Here is a 13,000-nt window from a genome sequence, read left to right as displayed (position 1 = left end):
ACATAATAATTGAATATTTTAACTCCCAAATAGCAAATTACATTAATAATAAATGTTCTTAACACAAATTTAAGATCAAAAGTTCACACAAATGACAAAACACAAGTTCTTAAAAATAGACAAATAAAAAACTAAGACATCACATGAGTAACGGAGGTGAGGAGCAGTGGTGCGGCGCGGAGGAGGTGTTGCGCTCGCGGTGGCGAGGCGCGCGGAGGAACGGAGGTGAGGAGCGGTGGTGTCGCGCGGAGGAGGTGTTGCGCGCGGAGGTGGTGTGCGCGGAGGAGGTGTGTCGCACGCAGAGGAGGTGTGTCGCGCGTGGAGGTGTGTCGCGCGCGGAGGTGTGTCGCGCAGAGGAGGTGTCGCGCGCGGAGGTGGTGTCGCGCAGAGGAGGTGGTTGAGGCGCGGAGGTGAGGAACGGAGGTCAGGAGCTGAGGTGAGGCGTGGAGAAGAGAAAAGAGTCGTGAAAGAGGCGCTGCGGAGGTTAGAGGAGAAAAGGAGACAAAGTGCCCTAACCCACAACACAAAAAGTGCGTTTTGTGTAAGTGAAAAAAAAAAATGGTGAACTCTTAATATCGGAGGTAGTCTCGCGAGTTTACACGAGTTTACCCGAGTTTACCGAGATTGCTCCGAGTTCACTAAAAAACGAGTTTACCTCCGAGTTGTACAGGTAAGCTCTTGTAAACTCGTAAACTCGTACGAGTTTACGAGTTGTCACTAGAGATTGACAACCATGGGTGAGACATTGAATGTAATGAGAGAAAATGGTGAAAAGTGCAAGAGATTAGTTATAGATGCGAGACTATTAGAATTGAATTTAACAAATATCTAACAGTCTTTATTTCGCCTATCAGTCTGACAAATTTGCTACAATTAATGCGTGTGGCAGAATATACAAAATATGGCATGCTAATTGCATACTTTAACACCATGGCTAGTTGCCATCTAAATGATTGAGTGAAATATTTTTATCATGGAAAAGCATTTCCTGCTAATCACTTGGGTTTACTTCCTATAATTTTTTAATTTGAATGCCTACTGTGAAAGTGTAACCATGAAGTGTAGGATAAAATATTCTTAGGAGACTAATAGAGGTCTGAGGTTGCACCATTAAATGGAAATGTAAGGTGATGCTTTGTTGCAAAATATGGACAATCTGTTTACACTGTTTTTAAAAAAAGTAGAGAATATTGTACCTGAGTCTTTTGGATTGTTGAACATATTTCACATATATCTTTCATATTTTTCTCTTGAAGGGGCCAGATTTTATGGAATGTAATCATCTCCTAGTTTCTGTCCCGTGTTATGATCTTATGGGTTTGACATAGAAGTTGGAGATAATCTTCTGCATTTTGAGTGTTTTACTGGGATTTAAAGAGCTTTCAAGTTGAAACTAGAGGCCTCTAGATTGAACAGAATTTTTACTGAGCCTAGCTAATGAGAGGAGTTTTGGGCTTTATCCGAAATCTGAAAGTGCTTTGAAATACTGTCTTTATTGTGTATATATCTGTACCCTTACACTGTTTTGCAACCGCAGGTTTTTGTTGCTCTTCTCAGGACTTGCCAACCAGAAAATAAAATGTTGGTCAAGCAGGCTCTTGATATTCTAATGCCAGCACTTCCAAGACGTTTGCCTCTTGGTGATTCTCGGATGCCCATATGGATAAGATACACCAAGAAAATCCTTGTTGAAGAAGGTCATTCAATTCCGAATCTTATTCACATATTCCAACTTATTGTCCGCCATTCGGATCTCTTCTACAGCTGCAGAGCACAGTTTGTTCCTCAGATGGTGAATTCTCTCAGTCGCCTTGGATTGCCTTATAATACCACTGCAGAAAACAGGCGTCTTGCCATTGAACTCGCTGGATTAGTTGTTAATTGGGAGAGGCAAAGACAAAATGAGATGAAAGTTGTTACTGATTCTGATGCACCCAACCAAATCAATGATGCCTTTAATCCTAGCTCTGCTGATTCTAAGCGATCTGTGGATGGGTCCACGTTTCCTGAAGATACAACTAAGCGAGTAAAAGCAGAACCCGGTCTGCAATCCCTATGTGTCATGTCCCCTGGTGGTCCTTCATCAATCACTAACATTGAAACCCCGGGATCTGCCAGTCAACCTGATGAAGAATTTAAACCAAATGCTGCAATGGAGGAAATGATTATCAATTTTCTTATCAGAGTGAGTCCTACTTCTAACCACCTTTTTTACATTTTGCATGGGGATGATGCCATTTGGTTAATTCATAGCAAGATATTTTACATTTGGTAAAACACTATCCAATATTTAATGATGTGGATGTTTAAATTGTGACTGCTTTCTCTAATGCTTTCAAAGGTTTGAATTTGATGTTGTTGATACTTGCATTTCCATACTGTCTTTCTTTTATTATAATCTGAGTTATATGTTGCTCTTATCCCTAATGCTTGAAAAAGTTTGAATTTGATGAGGCTAATACTTGCATTGTCATACCATCTTTCTTTTATTCTAATCCTATTTATAGTTTGTTTAGCTCTTATTTTCCATCGTTTTGGATTAATGGTTCAATGGATAACTTATTTTTTTCTTAGTATTTTAATTTTCACTTGCCCAAGCACGGACACTTCTAAGTAGTAGTTGTATCATGTCATAGTAGTGTCTGCCCACTGTGAACCTATGTGGACACTGAATATGTTTCATTGCATTTTTACAAGTTAGGGTTGACTGTTTTACTCCAAGTAATAATGGGGTTAAACAACCCCATAGAAAATGATTGGTGCAATTAAATTGCTCTAATTATTTTCTATGGGATTGTTTAACCCAATTTTTACTTATAAGTTTATTACGTTTTTCTTAAACTTTTATACCAATACAAATTGGATACCATGATAGTTTTTTTTTTTTAACATCTTATTATGCGTACAATGACTCATACTCATTTTCAAAATATGTACTCTGATACTTCCTATTGTTATTAAAGATATTTTATGTTAATTTTAGATTAGTTTTATATGTTGTATTGATACTAGCATATCCTAAGTGATTTTTAAAATTTTATCAAATCCTTGTGTCCCATGTCATATTTGTGCTTCCTAGTCACCTGCTCTTTGAGATCTAGAGATGACAAGTGCGTATATATGAATGACAGTGACTGATATGGTACTCCTTTGCTGAGGCAAAAGAATGATTGCTTGCTGAAATGATTCTGTTTCTGAGGATGTCATTGATGATTAACTCTTATTTATGGGATTAGGTTGCGCTGGTCATAGAGCCTAAGGACAAAGAAGCAAGTGCCATGTACAAACAAGCTTTGGAGCTACTTTCACAAGCTTTGGAGGTGTGGCCGAATGCAAATGTAAAATTTAATTATTTGGAAAAGCTTCTGAGCAGTATACAGCCATCTCAAGCAAAGGATCCATCCACTGCACTGGCACAGGGTTTGGATGTCATGAACAAAGTTTTAGAGAAACAACCTCACTTGTTCATAAGAAATAACATTAACCAGATTTCTCAAGTAGGCCTATAACATTATTTTTTTATTTTTTATTTTTCTGATCTGCTCAATGACTCCACTTTTGTAGCTGAATAATTTTTTTCCTTCCCAGATTCTTGAACCATGTTTCAAGCATAAACTTTTAGATGCTGGCAAATCTTTTTGCTCACTGTTGAAGATGATTTTTGTCGCTTTTCCTCAAGAAGCAACTACCACACCTGCTGATGTTAAGTTGTTGTACCAGAAACTTGATGATTTGATACAGAAGCATGTTACCACTGTCACAGCTCTTCAAACGTCTAGTGATGATAATAATGCTAGTTCAATCAGTTTCTTGTTGCTTGTCATAAAAACCTTGACAGAGGTACAAAGGAACTTTGTTGATCCTTCAATTTTGGTTCGCATCCTTCAACGACTGCAACGTGATATGGGTTCATCTGCAGGGTCTCATTTAAGACAAGTATGTGATTTTCCTTTTTGTATTCATAATTTTTATTGTCTAGGCATAACATGAATGTAGTATTAAAATCAAAATTATAGTAGAAACAAAAAGAGTCAGAGTTAGAATTTAGAGGAAAACTATACATGATAAATCAGTCAACAGTTCTATCTCTGGTTCACAAGCCTACTTTCTTCCACTGTCTTCCAGTTGAGAAGATGCATTTGCTTCTCAGGAGTAGAGCCTGTTTTTCACTTTCCTGGAGTGTTGAAAAATGAGATTCCAGATGCATGCATTAAATTAAAAATATCTCCTAAATGATAGTTAATCAGTACTTTTCACCGAGTCAGTAAAAGCTAATGATACTGTCTGACTATAGATGTGCTTAATTTTAACCAAAGTGAAGTAGTGAAGTGCTTATGTCAGTTCCTATATTTATTTTTTGGAAAAATACCAGTTTCTATTTATATCTTTCATATATGCTGCTTGAAAATAAAGTTCCATGGTAATCTAGTAAAACCTATACCTTGCAGGTTTTCTTTTTCTTAGGTAAGGTGATATTTAGACATTGATTTTAAAATACAGAAGGCATCTTGACCTTTGTTCTTTCTAGTAAAGAAGGCATTCCCTGTTCCCTTTTGCTGCCTCTGTTTCTTTAGTCTGACTCTGATATAGTATATATTAAATGAAGTTTATCCTGGCTATTCTTGTGTGATTAACATATATTGTCTTATTGGTTGTGTGGTTTGTTTTTGTTTCAAGTCTATAACCCGTAAGCTTGATTCATTTTTCTGTTTCAATTCTTTTGACTTGATAAATTATTAGGGTCAGAGAACAGATCCAGATTCAGCAGTCACATCTTCTCGTCAAGGTGCTGATGTTGGAGCAGTTATTTCAAATCTAAAATCAATTTTGAAACTTATCACTGATAGAGTGATGGTTGTTACTGAGTGCAAGCGATCTGTATCTCAAATATTGAATGCTTTACTCTCCGAGAAAGGAATTGATGCTAGTGTACTACTTTGTATACTTGATGTGGTTAAAGGGTGGATTGAAGATGACACATGTAAACAAGGAACTTCAGTCACACCAAGTGCCTTTCTCACTCCTAAGGAGATAGTTTCTTTTCTTCAAAAGCTTTCACAAGTTGATAAACAAAACTTCACACCAGTTTCTCTGGAAGAGTGGGACAAGAAATATCTTGAACTTCTTTATGCTATTTGTGCAGATTCAAATAAGTAAGTTATTCATCTTATGTTTGTCTGAGCTATGCTTGAATTGTATTGTCTTGATTATTTTTAAATGATTTCCAGATACCCTTTACCCTTGCGTCAAGAGGTCTTTCAGAAGGTGGAAAGGCTATTTATGCTTGGTTTACGAGCCAGAGATCCCCAAGTTAGGATGAAATTTTTCTCTCTCTATCATGAGTCTCTTGGAAAAACTCTTTTTACCAGACTTCAGTTTATTATCCAAATTCAAGACTGGGGCGCTTTGAGTGATGTCTTCTGGCTCAAACAAGGCCTTGATCTACTCTTGGCGATATTAGTTGAGGATAAACCTATTACACTAGCTCCAAATTCTGCCAGGGTTCAACCACTTTTGGTGTCAAGTTCTATTCTGGAATTATCTGGGATGCCACACAAGGTTAATGATGTATCTGAAGGATCTGAGGATGCTCCACTAACGTTTGAGACCCTTGTGCTTAAGCATGCCCAGTTTCTTAATAGCATGAGCAAACTCCAGGTAAACTAAATCTTTAATAACTAATGTTTTAAGAACTGTTATTGTCTGTCATAGTTAAGGTTGTATATTTTTAGTTTAACTGCCATTGTTATTTTATTACCTATTGAAGGTCCAAGATATAGTAGTGGCACAGTAGTATGTGGATTTTTTTTTGAAGCAACAAAATATTAATATATATTTATATAAGGCACCAGTGGTGCTCGAGGTTTACAAAACGGTGTTGACATCCAATGGTTATAGGCTATATACATCAAAGTTGTATACATATCCAATAACCACCACTACAACACCCCAACCATACACTACCAACATATTGACAGCTTTCCACCTGCCTATAGTATCTACATTCAAGCCCTCCACCCAATCAATAATCATAGATACATTCCCTTCGCAAAAATAAAGACACCAACAAACAAACAGTTCAGTAGTTAATTCCAACAAACCCAGGACTTATAATTGCAGTGCTTCCTCTGTTCTTCCATCCTACCAAGTTAGCGAAGCAATTTGACACACAACTGAGGATTTGAGTACCACTCATAAAACGAAAATGAAGCACGTTTCCATATAGAAGAGATCCAAACCCAAGCTAGTACCTAACTTTTTCATTCTTGCTATCAAAATCTAGTTGCCCTCCTTTGAAAATAATGTCATTTCTAAGTTTCCATAGGGACCATACAACTGAGCACCAAACAGTTTTCCAAGCCTTACTAGAGCCTTTGCCCAGCCAGTGGCAATTGTGTTGTGCCAAGTTGGCCATAGGATCACAATGCATTACCCAATTACTACCAATTCAGTTATAGCAATCATATCAAATTGAGAGGCAAGTTTGCGACTAAACAAGACATGACTAATAGACTCCTCCTCTGATTGACAGAAAACACAAGCCGTTGAAACTCCTTGTTGCAAAATATTTCGGTTGGCAAGGTTTACCTTTGTTGGTAACCTTTGTGGATATTATATGTTAAAGCGAAAAATGTTTAAATGGTATTTTTTTGTTTGGCATTTTACTTCAGATTTCCAAATTGAAGAGGATTACAGTCCCATCACTGTTTTCTGTGACACATTATAAAATTTTAATTATCTGTTGTGCTCAGTTATTCGGAAGTGTTTTGCCGTTTCTCACGCAATGATAAAAATTCTTCCAGGTGGCTGATCTATTAATTCCATTGAGAGAGTTAGCCCACACAGATGCTAATGTTGCATATCATTTATGGGTGCTGGTATTTCCAATTGTCTGGGTTACATTGCATAAAGAAGAGCAAGTAACACTTGCTAAACCAATGATTAATCTTTTGTCTAAAGATTACCATAAGAGGCAGCAAGCCAACAGACCAAATGTAGTGCAAGCTCTATTAGAAGGGCTTCAGTTGAGCCATCCGCAACCTAGAATGCCAAGTGAGCTCATTAAATATATTGGGAAAACTTATAATGCATGGCACATTGCACTGGCTTTGCTGGAAAGTCATGTTATGTTGTTCCCGAATGATTCTAAATGCTCTGAGTCTCTGGCTGAGCTCTATCGTTTGCTCAATGAAGAGGATATGAGATGTGGTCTGTGGAAGAAGAGATCAGTCACTGCAGAAACCCGGGCTGGGCTTTCTCTTGTTCAGCACGGTTACTGGCACCGTGCCCAAAGTCTCTTTTATCAAGCCATGGTGAAGGCAACTCAAGGAACATATAACAACACCGTTCCTAAGGCTGAGATGTGTCTATGGGAAGAGCAATGGTTGTACTGTGCTAGTCAACTTAGTCAATGGGATGCGCTCGCAGACTTTGGCAAGAGTGTTGAGAATTATGAAATTCTGCTTGACAGTCTTTGGAAATTGCCTGATTGGACATATATGAAGGAGCATGTCATTCCCAAAGCTCAAGTGGAAGAAACTCCAAAGCTTCGTCTAATTCAGGCATACTTTGCTCTTCATGATAAAAATACAAATGGCGTCGGGGATGCTGAGAATATGGTAGGTAAAGGAGTTGATCATGCTCTAGAGCAATGGTGGCAGCTGCCTGAAATGTCTGTTCATTCCAGAATTCCTCTTTTGCAGCAATTTCAACAAATAGTTGAAGTTCAAGAGTCAGCCAGAATTCTAATGGATATTTCCAATGGAAATAAACTCTCTGGCAATTCGGTGGTTGGTGTGCAAGGAAACCTTTATGCTGATCTGAAGGACATCCTTGAGACGTGGAGACTAAGAACTCCAAATGAATGGGATAATATGTCTGTTTGGTATGATTTGCTGCAGTGGAGGAATGAAATGTACAACTCTGTAATAGACGCTTTCAAAGATTTTGGCACCACAAATTCTGCACTTCATCATCTTGGTTACCGTGATAAAGCATGGACTGTCAACAGGCTTGCACACATTGCTCGTAAGCAAGGCCTTTTTGATGTTTGTGTTACCATACTTGAAAAATTATATGGCCATTCAACCATGGAAGTGCAGGTAAGATAACTACTTTTGTTGTAGTTATTTTGTCATTATGTCAGTATCTATACATGTTGAATTGTTTATGAGCCTAGTTGCTGGGGTGGTGTTACATTCATAATATGGATAATTGTTCTAGTAATAATTTGACCTAAACATCATATGGCAAGTTCTGTTTTTCGATTAATTTGAATGGTACTTGCACAGACATAGGAATTCTTAACAATTATATTTGTGTATATACGCACATCATTAGCATACCTGTTTTATTTCCTATGTATCTCTCTATATTTGACTACAGTGAACTCTGATATTTGACAACTAGTATAGATTTGATCTGATATGCTCTTTTTGATGTATTTACAGGAAGCATTTGTTAAGATAACTGAACAGGCAAAGGCATACTTAGAAAATAAGGGAGAACATACAAGTGGTATTAATCTGATCAACAGCACTAATCTAGAGTATTTTCCTGCAAAGCACAAGGCTGAAATTTTCCGTCTGAAAGGAGACTTCTTTTTAAAATTGAATGATTCTGAAAGTGCTAATGTTGCTTATTCGAATGCCATTAGTCTTTTCAAAAACTTGCCTAAAGGATGGATAAGCTGGGGAGACTACTGTGATATGGTAACTAATAGTATTTTTTTTCATGTTACTTATTATGACTATTGAGTATTAACTTGAGCTTTGAACTTATCTGTCATCTACTTCAAATAGGCTTACAGAGAAACTCATGAAGAGATTTGGTTGGAATATGCCGTTAGCTGCTTCTTGCAAGGTATAAAATTTGGTGTGTCCAATTCAAGAAGCCATCTTGCTCGCGTTCTTTATCTTCTTAGCTTTGATACTCCTAATGAGCCTGTTGGAAGGGCATTTGATAAGTACTATGAACAAGTACCACATTGGGTTTGGCTATCCTGGATACCACAGCTCTTACTCTCTTTGCAGAGGACAGAAGCTCCTCACTGTAAACTTGTTCTTCTGAAGATTGCAACCTTGTATCCTCAGGTGAGTGTTGTTTGCATAATTGCATTTGTCATTGCAAATTATGTAGTTCCTAAACTAAATTATCTTGAGTTTCTTCACCCAAATTTCAGGCTCTGTATTATTGGTTGCGCACATACTTGCTGGAAAGACGTGATGTTGCCAATAAATCTGAACATGGTAGAATAGCAATGGCTCAACAAAGAACACAACAAAGTGTTTCTGGTACTAGTGCTGGTTCTCTTGGTGGGTTGGCTGATGGAAATGCAAGAGTGCAAGGTCCAGGTGGGAGTAACTTGCCATCTGATATTCAAGCTCACCAAGGCTCCCAGCCTGCAGGTGGAATTGGATCTCATGATGGTGGAAATTCACATGGGCAAGAACCCGAAAGGTCTACAAGTGCTGAAAGCAACATACACAATGGAAATGACCAGCCTTTGCAGCAAGGTTCTGCAAATCTCAATGAAGGTGGTCAAAATACTTTAAGACGTGCTGGTGCTTTAGGTTTTGTGGCTTCAGCTGCCAGTGCTTTTGATGCTGCAAAAGATATAATGGAGGCTCTTAGGGGCAAGCATGCTAATTTGGCTGGTGAACTCGAGGTAATATTCTTTCAGACTTTTTAAGTTGCTTTACTTTGTTTAACAGTAATGCTATGCAACCTCGCGATCTCCACCCTTTCTCCCGGTAGCTAGCACTTAGGAATTAGGATAAACTATGAGATAATTAATTGTATATATACATTTATTGATTGGAGCTATAAATCAAAGTAGCAAAGTAGACATGAAGGGAAACTAGGGACAAAGGCACATGAAAAAGAACAGTAGATATTGGATATTAACTTGGATATGTAGCTAAGTTTTCTACTTGTTTGGCACTTCCTGGCAGCTCCTCTTTCATGTTGTTTGTGTTATGTTTCTTTGGATTGAACTACCACTGAATTAAATTGATTTGTATATTTTTGTGAATTGTTTTTGTGCCAATGTATCTCAAAATAAAATCTTGAGCATGTGTTGCAAGCACTAATAGTTGGATGATTGGGACAACATTTTATTATGCAGATCCTGCTCACAGAAATTGGTTCAAGGTTTGTCACTCTTCCCGAAGAGAGACTTTTAGCAGTGGTAAATGCATTGCTCCACCGCTGCTACAAATATCCAACTGCTACAACTGCAGAAGTTCCGCAATCTCTCAAGAAGGAGCTCTCAGGTGTTTGTAGGGCTTGCTTTTCTGCTGATGCTGTAAATAAGCATGTTGATTTTGTGAGGGAGTACAAACAAGATTTTGAACGTGATCTTGATCCAGAAAGCACAGCTACTTTTCCATCTACCCTCTCTCAACTGACTGAGCGGTTGAAACACTGGAAAAATGTTCTTCAAAGCAATGTTGAGGATAGGTTTCCAGCAGTATTAAAGTTGGAAGAAGAAAGCAGGGTATTGCGCGACTTCCATGTTATAGATGTTGAAGTTCCAGGGCAATATTTCACTGATCAGGTGACTGCTGATTTTCTTTTTTCCCCAAACAATGCCAATATTTTAGTTTTTAAATATATATTTTTTATACTATAATAATATGGATCTTGATGAAAATAGCCTCATGTTGGCCTGGGAGTCATGCATCCCATACTGGTTCTCAGTTATTTTATTTTGTTCCAGGAAATTGCACCAGATCATACCGTGAAATTGGATAGGGTTGCAGCTGATATTCCAATTGTGAGAAGGCATGGGAGCAGTTTTCGACGTTTGACTCTAATTGGCTCTGATGGTTCCCAACGTCATTTTATTGTCCAAACATCTTTGACTCCCAATGCTAGAAGTGATGAGCGCATACTGCAGCTTTTCCGCGTTATGAACCAAATGTTTGAGAAGCACAAGGAATCAAGACGCCGTCACATATGCATTCACACACCCATAATTATTCCTGTTTGGTCCCAGGTTAAATTAATTTTCCTTGTACATTATTGTTTCTCTTTTTATACCTTATTTTTTCAGAGAGATGGTCTCATGGCCTTGATTGGAATCATGATTGCTAAGGAAATATTTTCCTTGTCAAAAGTATCCTCTAATCCTACTTGAATTTTTTTACGGACAGGTTCGCATGGTAGAAGATGATTTGATGTATAGTACTTTCCTTGAGGTCTATGAGAATCATTGTGCAAGGAATGACCGTGAGGCAGATCTTCCAATAACCTATTTCAAGGAGCAGTTGAACCAAGCTATATCTGGGCAAATATCACCAGAAGCTGTTGTTGATCTCCGTCTGCAAGCATATAATGAAATAACGAAAAACCTTGTTAATGACAACATCTTTTCACAGTATATGTACAAAACTCTACCTAGTGGCAACCATAGTTGGGCATTCAAGAAGCAATTTGCCATCCAGTTAGCCCTTTCAAGTTTCATGTCCTTTATGCTACAAATTGGTGGGAGGTCTCCGAACAAGATTTTGTTTGCAAAGAACACTGGAAAAATATTTCAAACTGATTTTCATCCTGCGTATGATGCTAATGGATTGATCGAGTTTAATGAACCAGTCCCATTTAGGCTGACAAGGAATATGCAAGCCTTCTTCTCACATGGAGTGGAAGGCCTTATCGTATCTTCAATGTGTGCAGCTGCACAGGCTGTGGCTTCACCTAAAGTAAGAACTCATAATACATGCATACATAAAATTTAATGCTTTTTCATTTATTTTTTTTTAACTCCTATAATGCAAGACTACCGATTGATTCGTTGTTAAATTATTGGTATTGCAGCAAAGTCAGCACCTATGGCATCATCTAGCAATGTTTTTCCGTGATGAGCTACTGTCCTGGTCTTGGAGAAGACCGCTTGGGATGCCCATGGCCCCTATGGCTGCAGGTGGTACTATGAGCCCCGTTGACTTCAAACAGAAAGTTATCACAAATGTGGAACATGTTATTACAAGGGTTAAGGGTATCGCTCCTCAGAATTTTTCTGAAGAGGTGAGCAACAAAACAAAATTGCGTTGCCTTTTCAGTTTTCTGAAATTACTTATCCTTTGCTTTAATTTATTTGGAAATTCTACTATCAGGTCTTAAAAGGATGGAACAAGGAGATAACTGGTTATATAACAAATTTCTTAAAAGTAATTTATTACCTAATAAATATAAAGCAATTCATTTTGCCTTTTGAGAATCTTGGCTATATCATAAGCTTCTCCCCATTTAGTGTATTTTATGCTACTTTTTTAATCCATGGTATTTACGTTTTATTTTTATTTATTTATTTATTTATTTATATATAGGAGGAGAATGTTATGGATCCACCACAGCCTGTGCAGAGGGGTGTTACTGAGTTGGTTGAAGCTGCCTTGAACCCAAGGAACTTGTGCATGATGGATCCAACGTGGCATCCCTGGTTTTAAGTTCTGATGGCAGTTTTTTCGTGAGAAGTCTGTAGCAGTACCGTAAATATGTGTACATATCCCAACTATATACTACTGTGATTTTAGATTGCAGTTCACAAAACGAAATTTAGTTGAACTTAATTTTGTAAATTGAAGTTTAGTTAAAAGTAGATTTAGTACAATTTAATTTGTTTGGTTACTTTTATTTTAGAAGTACTTTTTTTTTATAAAAAAAATCAAGTTAGTTTGGATACTTTTAATTAAAACCACACAAATATATAATTATTAAGATGAGTATGGATTTTATAATGTAATATTAATCTTATTTATTTCATTATTCTTTAAATATATTTAAATGGATTGTATGTTACTATTATTATTATTATCATTACATTTTTTTTATTAAAATATGACGCCAATATTATAAATTAAAAGTAATAAATATACAAAAAAATATATATAATTTTAATTAACCAAGATGCAATAAAAATTTCACTGATCACGGATTGTTTCCCGTTATTTAAAAAAAAAAACTAATTAGAACAATAGTTTATTTAATAAAATTA

The 13,000-nt window shown here is 37.1% G+C and overlaps 1 protein-coding gene across 1 annotated transcript in view; it reads left to right on the top strand.

Annotated features, from left to right (window-relative positions):
* LOC109801645 (Phosphatidylinositol 3- and 4-kinase family protein with FAT domain-containing protein) overlaps positions 1-12,633 on the top strand; it is a 30,077-nt gene extending 17,444 nt beyond the window's left edge. Inside the window, exons 22-35 of the mRNA XM_020362759.3 lie at positions 1,538-2,185; positions 3,237-3,497; positions 3,589-3,936; positions 4,741-5,153; positions 5,229-5,658; positions 6,804-8,102; positions 8,451-8,711; positions 8,802-9,092; positions 9,182-9,667; positions 10,127-10,558; positions 10,721-10,999; positions 11,157-11,705; positions 11,821-12,030; positions 12,333-12,633. Of these exons, the coding sequence (XP_020218348.1) occupies positions 1,538-2,185; positions 3,237-3,497; positions 3,589-3,936; positions 4,741-5,153; positions 5,229-5,658; positions 6,804-8,102; positions 8,451-8,711; positions 8,802-9,092; positions 9,182-9,667; positions 10,127-10,558; positions 10,721-10,999; positions 11,157-11,705; positions 11,821-12,030; positions 12,333-12,452 (6,027 nt within the window). The 3' untranslated portion in view covers positions 12,453-12,633. The remainder of the gene's footprint in view (positions 1-1,537; positions 2,186-3,236; positions 3,498-3,588; positions 3,937-4,740; positions 5,154-5,228; positions 5,659-6,803; positions 8,103-8,450; positions 8,712-8,801; positions 9,093-9,181; positions 9,668-10,126; positions 10,559-10,720; positions 11,000-11,156; positions 11,706-11,820; positions 12,031-12,332) is intronic.
* Positions 12,634-13,000: the final 367 nt, after the last annotated feature.

The sequence above is a fragment of the Cajanus cajan genome, chromosome 11 (assembly GCF_000230855.2).
Source record: "Cajanus cajan strain Asha chromosome 11, NIPB_CcT2T_4, whole genome shotgun sequence".
Classification (NCBI taxonomy): domain Eukaryota; kingdom Viridiplantae; phylum Streptophyta; class Magnoliopsida; order Fabales; family Fabaceae; genus Cajanus; species Cajanus cajan.
The sequence above is the reverse complement of the archived record's forward strand: the minus strand, read 5'-3'. Positions and strand labels throughout refer to the sequence as shown.